At 37.4% G+C, this 15,010-nt stretch overlaps 1 protein-coding gene across 5 annotated transcripts in view; it reads right to left on the bottom strand.

Annotated features, from left to right (window-relative positions):
- Positions 1-7,849: 7,849 nt before the first annotated feature.
- Positions 7,850-15,010, bottom strand: part of ap1b1 (adaptor related protein complex 1 subunit beta 1) — a 36,103-nt gene continuing 28,942 nt past the window's right edge. For all 5 annotated transcript variants that reach the window (XM_051109609.1, XM_051109610.1, XM_051109611.1 and 2 more), the window contains one exon: positions 7,850-9,283. In XM_051109609.1, coding sequence (XP_050965566.1) covers positions 9,209-9,283 — 75 coding nt within the window. In that variant the 3' untranslated portion in view covers positions 7,850-9,208. The remainder of the gene's footprint in view (positions 9,284-15,010) is intronic.

Below are 15,010 nucleotides of genomic sequence, written 5' to 3'. Positions count from 1 at the left end.
TTCTGAACCGCAGTAAAGATAGTTTGCGGTTTGATATTCGGATTTCTTTTGGCTATAAATACACAACGCGCTGTCATAAACATGCAAATAATCCCGAATGTGGTTCTCCATGATTTGTGAATTCTGGTGATGATGTGCCTTTTGGCCGAAATTTTATTTTATTTTTTCGACTCTTAATTTTATAATGCTTATAGCCCCGAAAGTTGGAAACTTAGCAGACTGAAACCAGTGTCATGTGAACCAGCTTGATCTGTGAATTTTTTCACAGCAAAGCTCTTGTCCGTAACCCCCTTGGTAAGTCCGCTATAGTAAGGAATGTGAAAAATATGCGCTCTTCATGTTTAACGTATTTTGCCATTAAACACGCAGACTGCTCAAATACAAAAACATTGTTTTTAAGTCAAACTCGATTTGTGAAAACTTTCACAATCGCTATTTATTGCGTAACAGTGTTCCTAATGCTCTGCTCTCTTTTTCTTCTATCAGTACTGGTCAGCTGACCCTTCCCTGAGTCATATTATTCACTATTCTGATCTGTGAAAACTTTCACAGTTCAGTATTGGTCAGCTGACCCTTCCCTGAGTCATATTATTCACTATTCTGATCTGTGAAAACTTTCACAGTTCAGTACTGGTCAGCTGACCCTTCCCTGAGTCATATTATTCACTATTCTGATCTGTGAAAACTTTCACAGTTCAGTATTGGTCAGCTGACCCTTCCCTGAGTCATATAAATCACTATTCTGATCTGTGAAAACTTTCACAGTTCAGTACTGGTCAGCTGACCCTTCCGTGGGTCATGTAAATCACTATTTTGATCTGTGAAAACTTTCACAGGTTAGTACTGGTCAGCTGACCCTTCCCGTAGTCATATTAATCACTATTCTGATCTGTGAAAACTTTCACAATTCAGTACTGGTCAGCTGACCCTTCTGTGAGTCACTAACATCACTATTCTGATCTGTGAAAACTTTCACAGTTCAGTATTGGTCAGCTGGCCCTTTCCTGAGTCATATTAATCACTATTCTGATCTGTGAAAACTTTCACAGTTCAGTATTGGTCAGCTGACCCTTCCCTGAGTCATATTATTCACTATTCTGATCTGTGAAAACTTTCACAATTCAGTACTGGTCAGCTGACCCTTCTGTGAGTCACTAACATCACTATTCTGATCTGTGAAAACTTTCACAGTTCAGTATTGGTCAGCTGGCCCTTTCCTGAGTCATATTAATCACTATTCTGATCTGTGAAAACTTTCACAGGTCAGTACTGGTCAGCTGACCCTTCCCTGAGTCATATTATTCACTATTCTGATCTGTGAAAACTTTCACAGTTCAGTACTGGTCAGCTGACCCTTCCCTGAGTCATATTATTCACTATTCTGATCTGTGAAAACTTTCACAGTTCAGTATTGGTCAGCTGACCCTTCCCCGAGTCATATTATTCACTATTCTGATCTGTGAAAACTTTCACAGTTCAGTACTGGTCAGCTGACCCTTCCCTGAGTCATATAAATCACTATTCTGATCTGTGAAAACTTTCACAGTTCAGTACTGGTCAGCTGACCCTTCCCTGAGTCATATTATTCACTATTCTGATCTGTGAAAACTTTCACAGTTCAGTACTGGTCAGCTGACCATTTCCTGATTCATGTACATCACTATTCTGACCCAAATTGAACTGTGAATTTTTTCACAGATTAAAATAGTGATGTTACTGACTCAGGGAATGTTCAGCTGACCAGTACTGACCTGTGAAAATGTTCACAGATCAGAACAGTGATGTTAGTGACCCAGGAAAGAGTCAGCTGACCAATACTGACCTGTGAAAGTTTTCACAGATCAGAATAGTGATTTATATGACTCAAGGAAGGGTCAGCTGACCAGTACTGAACTGTGAAAGTTTTCACAGATCAGAATAGTGAATAATATGACTCAGGGAAGGGTCAGCTGACCAATACTGAACTGTGAAAGTTTTCACAGATCAGAATAGTGAATAATATGACTCAGGGAAGGGTCAGCTGACCAGTACTGATAGAAGAAAAAGAGAGCAGAGCATTAGGAACACTGTTACGCAATAAATAGCGATTGTGAAAGTTTTCACAAATCGAGTTTGACTTAAAAACAATGTTTTTGTATTTGAGCAGTCTGCGTGTTTAATGGCAAAATACGTTAAACATGAAGAGCGCATATTTTTCACATTCCTTACTATAGCGGACTTACCAAGGGGGTTACGGACAAGAGCTTTGCTGTGAAAAAATTCACAGATCAAGCTGGTTCACATGACACTGGTTTCAGTCTGCTAAGTTTCCAACTTTCGGGGCTATAAGCATTATAAAATTAAGAGTCGAAAAAATAAAATAAAATTTCGGCCAAAAGGCACATCATCACCAGAATTCACAAATCATGGAGAACCACATTCGGGATTATTTGCATGTTTATGACAGCGCGTTGTGTATTTATAGCCAAAAGAAATCCGAATATCAAACCGCAAACTATCTTTACTGCGGTGTCTTACGATACATTTCGTTATCTCTTTTGGTTAAGTATACTGTTAGTATCATCCGTTAACGAATGGATCAACAAACCAACTTCATTCACTGCGGCAGTTGCGCTGTCTTTTCTGCATTCCATTGGGGAACAGTCCTCAACGCTCCACAGTCAGCCCACAGTATTCCTACACAAACCCGTCATTTTCCAACAGCATCCATCTGGCAGCTCTCTGGATAATGAGTGTTCTTCGATCTCGAGGTTATCCCTGACCCTTTCTCCTCGTAACCTCTCATACCTTCCCACATCATCTCAGCAGTGCGTGCTGCGCGCTCGCTTCACCGTGCACCTCACCGTAAGCCAAATGCAGTCTGCGCAAAGGTCCATCGTTAAGCTCCGTGAGACTGTAGGTGGACTGTATCCGCACAGACCTCTCGTTGAAGCTACACGTGAAGCAGTCACACTCCTGTGTGGTACCAAGCGCTGCTCCTCCGCGCGCACTCATGCGGTTCAGCTTGACGCGCGCGCATTCATGACTGTTTGATTAGGCTTGCGCTAATGTTCACTGGCTATAAACAGCTCTAAAAGGTCACTCGTATATCATATCTAGAAATTACTTGCATTGCTGCAGGAAAACAAGGTGAAATGTAAGGTAGCTTTTGACTATCTAGCTCAAACAGGAATGATGAGTGTTGGTTAAGTAAACAAGCGAAAGAATTGATATTCAGTACAACAGAACAATTGTTATTTTCTATCTTTTGATGTGTAAAATTTAAGTAAAACATATGGAGTAACTAAAGTTTAAAGTAGAAAAAATTTAGTTATCATAATCAAGCGAATTCGTGTATTTCTTATCCGCCAAAGAAAAAAAAAAGCCGGCCTGGAATTGTTGGTTTGACGGGCGCGGAGCTGAAGAGAATTCTAAATCCATTCAAAGCGTTCCGTTCTGTAATCACTTCGCGTTAGTTCCACTCCGGGTTTTTCCCAAAAGCCGCTCTCCGCTCACTAGCAAGAGAGTCCCGGTGTTTTAACAAATAATGCTACCTGTCAGATTGTGCTACCAACACTGTGTTTTCCATACTGTAATGTTATGTTTAGGGTTGGGGTAGGTGTACACGTTAATAAAGCCTCACACAATATTAATATCATGCTGGAAGCAAAATCTGATAGGTAGCATTTTTCGCTGTCGAATTATGCTACCATCTGTTTTAATGGGAGGTAGCAAAATCTGACAGGGTAGCACAAATTGTCAGAACACCGGCTCCAAACCATCCCTAAGTGCTGCAAAATCTCGCCAAAAAAAAAAAAAAAAAAAAAAAAAGAAAGTATAAATCTAGACACAAAAGTAGGTACATACCGTAATAGCACACGTACATCACGGAGACATCTATTTGATGTCTGTACTTACATCTGCAAGATGCCCCAGATAGCACACATACATCTGCAAGATGTCTGTTAAAGATCTCTTGATCTCTACATCTGCTGTGTACATGTAGATGTCAAATAGATATCTTTGTGATGTATGTGTGCTATCAGGGGTATTTTTTCTCATGAGTCTTTGCTCATCTGCAAGTACATCTATAGGATGTTTCCTATCAGATGTTAAATAGACGTCTATTAGATGTCTTTAAGATGCTTATGATTTAGAATGTATGTAAAACTGCAGATGCTTTCCAGATCAAGTGATTATTAACAGAGATTTTGCAGATGTACGTGTGCTATCTGGGTAACGTTGTGTGAATAAAGAGACAGTTCACCCAAAAATGAAAATTCTGTCATTAATTATTTAATCTCATGTCGTTTCAAACCCGTAACCTTCATTCATTTTCAGAACACAAATTAAGATATTTTTTTATGAAATCCGAGAGCTTTCTGACCCTGCATACACAGCAACACAACTGACACGTTCAAGGCCCAGAAAGGTAGTAAGGACATTGTTAAAATAGTCCATGTGACATCAGTGGCTCAACTGTAATTTTACAAAGCTATGAGAATACTTTTTCTGCGCAAAGAAAACAAAAATAACGACTTTAATAATAATAAATAAGCAACATTAATTAGAGTACCAGCATATGCATGCTTTCCTTTGCTCGTAAACAAGGCGTAGCACGTGTGTTCTGCATCAGCAGCATTGCCAGATGTTAAAGTATCGTACTATTTATCTAAACCAACAACTTTTTGACACAACCTGCAAATTACCACAATAGAAAAAAAAAAAACAGGCGTACCTTAGTAGGAAGGTCTAAACTCCACCTCTGAGTCGCTGTCAACGGAAGTCTGGGTGTTGGCAGAAGTTGAGGGGGTCCTTCTGCGGTACTGCAACATAGTGCTTGTTGGCTTAAAAGCAGACGTAGGATCCAAAGCTATGTGAGAATAAAAGCCTTGTGATTACAATGACCATCATTTGAAGTGTCACAAAATTCTGAAATTATCATCCATTATGGGATTTTTTTCATTATTGATCATACATCGTACAGAGGTCAAAATGATTGTACAAATACGATAATTATCATACGTCTGGCAGCACTGTACATCAGCAGCATCACATGCATGCATCGTGGCACTCTCATTATTGGTGCCTAGGATGATGCGGAGAAGTTATTTTTGCTTTCTTTGCGCACAAAAAGTATTCTTGTAGCTTCATAAAATTAAGGCTGCACAACTGATGTCACATTGACCATTTTAACAATGTCCTTACTCCGTTTCTGGGCCTTGAACACGGTAGTACTTTTGCTGTCTATAGAGGGTCAGAAAGCTCTTGGATTTCTTAATATCTTAATTTGTATTCCGAAGATGAACAATGGTCTTTTAGGATTGGAATGACACAAGGGTGAATAATGAATGACAGAATTTTCATTTTTGGGTGAACTGTCCCTTTAACTTCTGCTCTTCTGATTTAATGGTCATCTGCAGGAATATAGTCACACTGTCTCTAATACAGAGCTTTTCATTTCTCCATGCTTATTTGGATAATAGAAGTGATGGGTATCAAAATAGCATGGGCTGTAATTTAATCTAATGATATCTGGATTACTAACCTGGAATACATTCATCCATTAGTCCAATCTGATTTACACAAGAAAGATTAGTTTCTCTAGGTTTTTGTCCTCTCGGCCCACATTTACAACGGTGATTTTTCTCCATCTATCAGGACTTCAGGCCATTCCTAAACCTGACAAATAGTCAGGACTGGGTGACATATCTCAGATTGTCCACACGCATACAAGTCCAGTAATAGCCATTAAACATCAATCATGAATGCTCTAAAATCTAAATGTAGCTTTCAGCTGCCATGCTGATGGTCAGGCCGAGTTCATTAGCATGAGCCATAGATTACAACCCAGCCTCCTGTCTTCCTTGCTTAGATTGCTTGCCATCAGCTTTAAAATTGAGCTTCAGGCTTGGCGTAGAATTGCACTTCTCCTGAATTATATGGTCGGATACACGTGCAGCCCCCAGCTCCTTTAATCTTCTACATTACACTGTAATTTCACCACCACAGGACAGTCAACACAACAAAAGGAAATTGTGCTTAACCATGAGCTCAGCATGGATTCATACTGAACTGAATAATAAAAGGGATATGATCACATCCATCATAGCTTTAAAAAAGCACAGAGAAATAGTGCTAAAACTCTACAGAACTGCACCACACAACCAATTACGAATAATCACCTACTTTACCTACTGTTTTAGCGAAGGACTGGATGATGCATGTCTGCAAACTGTAATAAATGGCATTTCCTGAAACCTTTGCAACCCTAGCTTGAGTAAGGTAGCCTATTAGTTTGAGAAAATGTCATTAGATGAGATACAGGTTCAACTTATGCCGACCAGGATTTTACATTTACTATAAAAAGTGGTATTTAAAAGTCTAGTTTAAATGTGTTAGTTTGCAGCATGCTGCCAGTTTGAGTCATACTGTCGTAAGAGTGTGAATGAATAGAACTATTTATCTTATTCCTACGCCTCATGATGACACTTTGCTAACTTCCTTTAAGATGTAAACAATCAGTGAAAGGCTTGCTCTGTGAACGCAAAATACAATGAGACGACATATTCTAGTCACCCTTAAACCATCGAACATTAAAATAACATTTAAAAGTGTAAAAGCATAAACAAGGTACTTGTAGTTGTTAACAGACTATGAATAACCCCAAAAGCGCAATTCTTTAGCAATGGGCCTTTCTCACATGTCTGGGTTTCTCATAGCGGAAGTCGTCATAGTTGGGTAAAATCTGAAAGCACTGAATGGGAGAGTACCACAAATGTATTTTTTTGCATTCCCATTTGCTCAAACAGCAAAAGAAAAACTCTGCGATAGTGTTTACACGACTTTCAATCAAAGGAAAAAAATTAGACCGATATTGGCAGTCAGAAGAGAGAACAATATCAAATTTACCATAGATACACCCTCGCATAGCGTTAACTAGTTTTTTGTAACTTGATGAAAAAGGTTATATAATACAAACTATAATGTATAAATGCTTGTGAAAAGGGTCTGTAATGGACTGGTGGTTGCCAAGTCCGCGGTTTTGCCAAAGGAACCCCGCCAAAAAAAAAAACTCATTGGGCGTTTTTAGTATTGCGTAAGTAGCAATTTGGCGGGTTGCCTGGGTGAAATACAAGTGTAGTAATATATATATCTGTATTATGCAGTAACATACATTGCCTTAATCAAAACTATTAATTAATTTAAGCATTGTCTGATACTATTTCAAAGTGATTTCTGTCATTTTGACAGATAGTATTAACCTGTGAAAGAGACCTGAGGATTTGAGGAGAAAAACGAGACTCGTCTTGCATTCCAATAATTATTAATGGGGTATAATAAATTAAATCAGGAGAATGTTGTCCTTTTTCATACTATTACAGCGAAATCCAAAGGGAAAAGAAAATCATGTGGAAAAGAAAGCAACCACTGAAAAAAGTTCGTCATAGATTTTTGTCATAATAGGTCTTGTTAAAATACCAAGCGTTACCTTATTCTCATGATGTCTAAAAAATAAAACATTAAGGAAAATCGACAGCTCATTCAATCAAACAGATATGTAAGCTTTATTTGTAGGGCAACCTTATGATTAGAAATGATTAGTTTCAGTCTTTTTGAATGGAAGTACCCTAAACCGGAAGTGCCGCCCATAATTCAAAACGCAGTAGGCTGGTCAGTAATAAAATGGATAGGACTGTAATCAAAGCAGTCAAGAGTGGTTAATACTCACAAAGTATTAAAATACAATGTCTTCTGCTGAGGGATTACACATTTCTGAAGCAATTTTTGGACAGTCCATGTTAAGCCAGGGTTTAAGAGTTTATGCCTTTTTTAAATGAAAACCAGGCTGGAATAATTACACTTTAAATCAATGGGTAATATACTTTTTTTAATTTCTATAACAGATGATGCATTCATGACAGAATCCAACAAAAGTAAAGCATATTTCTTTGCCTGACATCTCCTTGTACTCACCCCTACAACTAAACCCACAGTATATAACACACATACAGAATCAGCAAACTATGATTAAAAGAAAAACAATCATCAATATTATTTGGGAACTTCTAAGTGTACACACACAGCACTGTGTGTGCCAGGTCAGCAGTGTGGTCATTGTACATTAAGCTTGAGAGAAGTATGTCCACCTTGTCAAAATGGTTTAAAAGAAAATTAAACATCACAAGGACATAGATTAACCACATCTCCCTGTCCCATAAAGAATAAGAGAAGAACAAGTTGTTTTGCAAAGCAAGAGATTTCTGATGCATCGCGTTCAGTGTGATTTGAGAGATATTCATACCATAAAGTATCAGTTTTCTGCAGGATGATCTTAGGAGTCGAGTCTCCCTGACAGATCCAGAACTTTATCCTGAAATAAGGAAGGGAAGATTGCCAGGAGGAGGAACAGAACATGCAGCATGTTACATCTTTAACTCACACACACATACTGATACACAGCACACAAAAGACAGTAGTAACTAAAAATAAACCCAGCTTAATAGCAAAACATGACTGCAAACTTAGTCATCACCAAATACAGAGATACTTTGGAGACAAAGAAAAGTTTACTCAGCAACTGTGTAGTGCTTCCGAATACAGCATTCCCTTAAAAGAAATTGTGGGAAACCTAAATTACTGAGGAAAGACCAAGGAGGAGCTTTAATAAAACAGAACAAAAATAAATAAAGATTTGAACCTCAACTGTTTGTGTGAACACAAACCCAGCGACCTATTGTCTGACTATTAAGACTAAATTAAAAACAGCAGTGCTGAAAGGTTTTTCTTAACTGTAGTAAACACACCCTTCCTACAACTGGATGGATGACGAATACAGGCTGGTCTAAAACTTTTAGAGATCTCCTGCGTATGATGCTCGACCTCCATGAGAGGGAAAAAAAACAACCGCCCAGGATAGACAGTGAAGCAATCATGTAGTAGAGGCAATGCTGAGAACAACACCTGCACATATTAGAACTAAAGACGGGTGTCATATCTTAGAAGAGAGACTGTAACTGTAATATTGTAAGACTTCAGGAGGGATAAAGGAGGGTGCTGGGAATGGACAAAATAACAAAGAAAAATTCCTTGGGATTCAGTCAATGCTGAGAGCACAGTCTGAGGGAAATGCAAGACAGCGGGGATTCTTTCTCTGACTGGTCCAATCAAGTTTCAGTCATCCAAACGATGCCTGGGAACTGCAGTTTCCTGTTGGTTTCCCCCCACTTCAGTTCTTCAGCACCAACTCATAGCACTGGTACACAAACTGAGAGACCTCTGGCGCTCTGCACTTTATCGACAGCTGAGGAAAGAAACAGAGAAAAAGAGAGATTAGAATAAAATACAGACGCACTGGCAAGTATCAAACATCGATTTAAATTTCATAAAAATAAGAAGTGAAGATTTGAGGGCATGCTGAGAAAATTAAGACATTACAAAGTGAAGAAAAAGAAGGTGAGAGAAACTAATAAACGCTAGTAATGCTGAAAGCCTGCCAACACACTAATATAATTCTCCTTCACTGTGCTAAGAGCAACCACACAAACAAAATTACAAACACTGAAGACCAAAACAAGGTTCAACTTAACCACTAAGATGTCAGATTTTTCCTTATTATTAGCTGAAGTAAAAGTTTTTACATTCATTTCAAGTCTGAAAGCACAACATTACTTGCACCAAAGTACACCACTGTTCAAATATAAGTTCAAACCTAATCAAACGAAAGCTGTTCTTTTGAGCTTCAAAGAAACCTTAAAAAAAAGCATGGTTTCCACAAAAATATTCAGCAGCAACTGTTTACAACATTCATGATAATAAGTGTTTCTTGAGCACCAAATCAACATCTTAGAATGATTTCCGAAAGATCATGTGACACTGAAAACTAGAGTAATGATGCTGAAAATTCAGCTTTGCATTACAGGAATAAATTACATTTTAAAATAGAAAAAAATTAAACTAATATTTCATGGTGTTACTGTTTTGCTGTATCCTGGATCAAATAAATACACACTTTCAAAATCCCACCAACCCCAAACATTTGAATGGTGTTGAATGTTTCAGCTCTTTCTGAGTAACAATTTAAATAACCACCTGTAGCAAATTCATAAGCAAGCTGTGTTTACTTGCTGAGAGCCACCTAAAAAGCTGTTCCTCCTAAAAGGATCTCATGTGGCACTAACAGCGTAATAGACAAACAAATGCAGACTAATGTCAGAGGAGCGACTGTGCCTAGAGAGGTCAACATGAGTGGAGACCTCCATCTACAGCAACACCTGCTTCCTCTTTTGTCAAGTGAGCGCTGCAGCAGACTTGAGGCTTCTCATGGGCCAATCATACAGAGGATAAATCAAAAAGCCTGTGGGTATTGCGCAGTAGGACATCGTAAGTGCGAAAGGGAAAGAGATGAGCGTGAGGGAGAGATCAATGGCGCAATTTATCTCTCCCAAAGCCAAGAGTTCTCTCTGGGCTTCTATGAGATCACCCTGTAGCTTGCCACAGCGATATTGCACAGCGATCATTGTCTACACACTCTTAAGTTAGAGATTCCTAATACTGTGATCACCAAGGATGATGAAACATGTTTCCAATGCTGTTTGTATTTGTATACATTTGTTTCAAGGTAACAGGTTTTATAATCAGAATATATTGGTTGATGAATACTGATTTATACAGTGTTGGGAAGGTTACTTTGAAATTACAAGTTACCCTTTTTCATAGCATAACTATTACAATCACTTTTTTAAAGCAATTACTTTTTGATTACTTTTCTAAATTTACATTTACATTAAATCATTTAGCAGACACTTTTATCCAAAGTGATTTACAAATGAGGACAACAGAAGCAATCAAACCAACTTTCAAAATCCTTTATCTCTTGAATTAAGATTATAATCACTTTATTTTAAAGTACAAGCACCTCAAAATCAGACTTCAGCACCTCTTTTTACTTTGAGATTGTTGTGCGGTTAAATTCTGATTTAAAATCATATCAAGAAATAGTAAATATTAATACAAGTAGTATTTAGATGTAACCCCATTTGTAATCATTAACATTTTCATAACTAATTTAATAAAAAATATATATATATTTCCCAGCTACTCCCCAACACTGCATTTATATATATAGATATATGAAAATATATAATAAAATCATTATAAATTATGTATATTGCAGTTTAGGGCAAATTAATTCTTCTTTAACGCTTGGGGTCGGAAAGTTTTTTTAAAAAAATGATTTTAAAATAAGGACCTTATGCTCAACAAGGCTGCATTTATTCAAATAAACAGTAATATTAATATTGTGAGATATTAAAAATTTTAAACAACTATTTTCTACTGCAATACATTTTAAAATGCAATATATTCCTGTGATGGCAAAGCTGTATTTTCAGCAGCTATTATTTATCTTGAGTGTCACATGATCCTTCAGAATAGGATAGGATAGGACAATATTTGGCTGAGACAACTATTTGACAATCTGGAATCTGAGGGTGCAAAAAAATAAAATATTGAAGAAAATCACCTTTAAAGTTGCCCAAATGAAGTTCTTAGCAATGCATATTACTGATCAAAAATGAAGTTTTGATATATTTATGGTAAGGAAATTTACAAATATACGTAATATCCTAATGATTTTTGCCATAAAAGAAAAGTCAATCATTTTGACCCATACAATTAGCCAGGATCACATATTAAAATAAAATTAAGCATTTATATATAAAAAATATATAATAAAACGAATATGCAATAGACTGAAAAATTAAGATAAATATACAGCTTAGGGAACGGTGTAAAGTGCTCATTAAAGACCATTCAATTCCTCACCAGTACGATTCAGACAGATAAATGATTTGAATGAATATGCTGAGAACATCTAAGAATGAGTGGGCATGTCCTAATCAATCAAATCCCAGCTTGCTCCACTTCAAGCTTCCATTAGTTCTGTCAGATTTGGAGGATTTTGTCTTAGCTTCATGCAGAATGTAGTGGGTGCACAAACACAAATAGACGCGATGACACTGGTGCTAACTTGCTTTGTGGCATCAGATTCCTGTACGCAGAGGCGTTTTATTAACAGTTGCATTGTTCTATAATTTGACTCGAGATACCGCACAGGTGGGTGGTGGTCATGAACCACAGAACGAAGGAAGAGTGGATGGTGTAACTCTAAGACTTTGCGATATAGCAGCGGGTTGCGACAATGGGGAAGAATGTAATCAAAGCACAAACGAAAACAGATGAGATAGTGGGATGACAGGAAGTGTGGAAACAGCAGGGTGCTGCACCGAAGGTTTGCGGAGGAATGCTTTAACAGATCCCTGCCATCAGACGCTCGCAGCATTTAAAGGGGAACCAGGCCGTGCCATTGGACGCCCGGTTGCCATAGGGACAACGAATAGTGACAAATTGTAGAGCTTTGTAGCTAATGGAAACATTGCTAGATATTTAGAGAAAACATACCACAACAGTTCACAGTATAGCCACACTGCCACATTTTTCTGTCCTTTCAGATAAATATTGTTTATGTGCTGCAACAACAGCCAGGAACAAAATAACCATGATTCACGGACCGTGCGTCTGAGCTGTGAATAACAGTTCTGCCTCTTAAAGTGGCTGTTAGGATGTGAGGAGAGAGATGGAAGATTAGCAGAACCTTACAGATGTGTTGTGTCTCAGTGTTTCCTACAGAATTTTGCACCCTGTATAGCCAATATCAGGCAGTTTAATCACGAACCAAATTTTGTAAACCGTCTTAAACAATTCACTAAAAGGAGTGAGCCTTTCAATTAAAGAATCAGACAATGCTGGTCAAGTTATATACAACTTGCTTTCTTGCTATAATTTTGCAGCATTCTGTCTTATCCCATTACATTTAATTCAGACAGCTCACATCTCAGATAAAATATAATTTTGTGGTGGCGGTGTAGATTTAACAGCGGATTTATAGATTTAGCAGCGGCGGAGTGCTGCCGCTTGAAAGCACTGCAGAAAACACTGGTGTGTGTATAGGAGAGCGAGTCTTGTTCACATTAAAAGCACATGCCGCGAATCAGCAGGTTCCTGCTGAAGAGCAACTCCTTTGATGAAGGCTATTCAATTAGAATACTCCTGGAATGAAATCTGGAAAACAATTCGGTGCACAAAACCTGTGTCTTCCTATAAAGTCATGCTTTTCTATTAAGATAAAGGACTAGAAAATGAAACTGATCATTCAAAGCAGTTGCTCTTATATGAAGTCACATGAGTGAGATTCATGCTGGTTTGTTCTCCATGGTTTTTTGGTGATAGAAAGAAGTTAAAGAAAGAACCATGCTCATTTAAAGGCAGCAAGGTGTAAAAGATCAGACGTTTGTTTAGTTTAATTTAAGATTATTTTCGGGGACACAAAAAAAAAACAAAACAAAAAAAAACACCCAACCTCCATTTCCTGCATTGTGAAGTCATCATCAAAGGTGAGTGCAGATATGAGCAAAACACACAGGGAAAAAATACAATAAAATCAAACAGGAAAACAACACAAATGACAACATTTATCACTTAGACAATAAGATGTGATAGAGGATACGTAGGCACATGGCACAGATTTAGTCTAAACTAAGCACTCGGTAGGGGCTAGATGCATTTGATGTGATTAATTTTGTGTTTATGCAACATATCTAGTGTCATCTTTAACTTCTTCCCCACCAACACAGAATTTTCTGGGTTTCCACATTTTCACTGTTAAACACTAAGGGACGCTATTACGCATCTCCTCAATGAGTCCAGAATCTCCAGATCAAAAACACAGGTGAGAAAGACAAAAAAACAAAAAAAACAACAACAAAAAAAAGACCAATCTCATATCTGACCCTGGAGCACAAAACCAGTCATAATTAGCAATAACACTGTATGGGTCAAAATGGCAAAAAACATTAGGACATTAAATAAAGATCATGTTCCATGAAGATATTTTGTGAATTTCCTACCATAAATGTATCACAACTTAATTTTTGATTAGTAAAATACTTCGCTAAGAACTTAATTTGGACAACTTTAAAGGTGATTTTCTCAATAATTCGATTTTTTGCACCCTCAGATTCCAGATTCTCAAATAGTTGCATCTCAGCCAAATGTTGTTCTATCCTAACAAACCATACATCAATGAAAAGCTTATTCAGCTTTCAGATGATACATAAATCTCCATTTCAAAAAATTAACCCTTATGACTGGTTTTATGGTCAAGGGTCACATATGTAAGCAGACGCATATGAAAAATAATGCGTTTATCAATAAAAAACAGCATATCAATGACAACTGCCTAATGTTACTGAGTGAAATGTTGATCCAAAAAGTGGTAAAGGACTGTGTAAACTTTGGGGGCTGCTGATGGAAGTGATCTACTGCACTTTGGTTTGATCATCACACTGAATATGATCCAGATGTAGTATTCAATAAAAATGAAAAGTTTGCTCAAAATGTTTTTTGTTTTTTTAAATGAAACTTACCTACATTCAAGTGTTAAAAAAAAGAATGCTTGAAGCTAGAATTAAACAAAGCTAGAATACTTCTGTTTAAAAGTAGAGGCTCCGTTCTTTATTTCAATGTATTGCATGTTCAGATATTCATAAAACAAAATATTCTGAGTGAAAATGATCAAAAACACTTGTGGGGAAAGAGTTAAAGAGGACGGGATTTGTGCTCTGAATGCTTTAAAGAAATATAATGGCAGACTAATTTGTACACTACTCAAGAAAAGTGGCACATCATGGTGGAATAACAGAATAAATGCACAGGTTTTGATGAAAACAGCTGAATATCCTGATTAACTTTGAGGAAAATAGTTATAATTGTATAATATATTAATAACTCAATTCTCTAGGACTCAGGTGGATGCATATTCTGCTACTGGGAATGAAGCATGCTGCCATACACGATTCTAGGTACACATGAGTAAATAAATGGTTCCTTACAATTGTGTTTGAAGCATGATTCATGTGGGGAAATGTGAAAGGGAACATGAGAGAGAAGAAACAAACACTCCGCACTGGGC

This window comes from Labeo rohita, chromosome 5, assembly GCF_022985175.1.
Source record: "Labeo rohita strain BAU-BD-2019 chromosome 5, IGBB_LRoh.1.0, whole genome shotgun sequence".
Taxonomy (NCBI): Eukaryota; Metazoa; Chordata; class Actinopteri; order Cypriniformes; family Cyprinidae; genus Labeo; species Labeo rohita.
The sequence above is the reverse complement of the archived record's forward strand: the minus strand, read 5'-3'. Positions and strand labels throughout refer to the sequence as shown.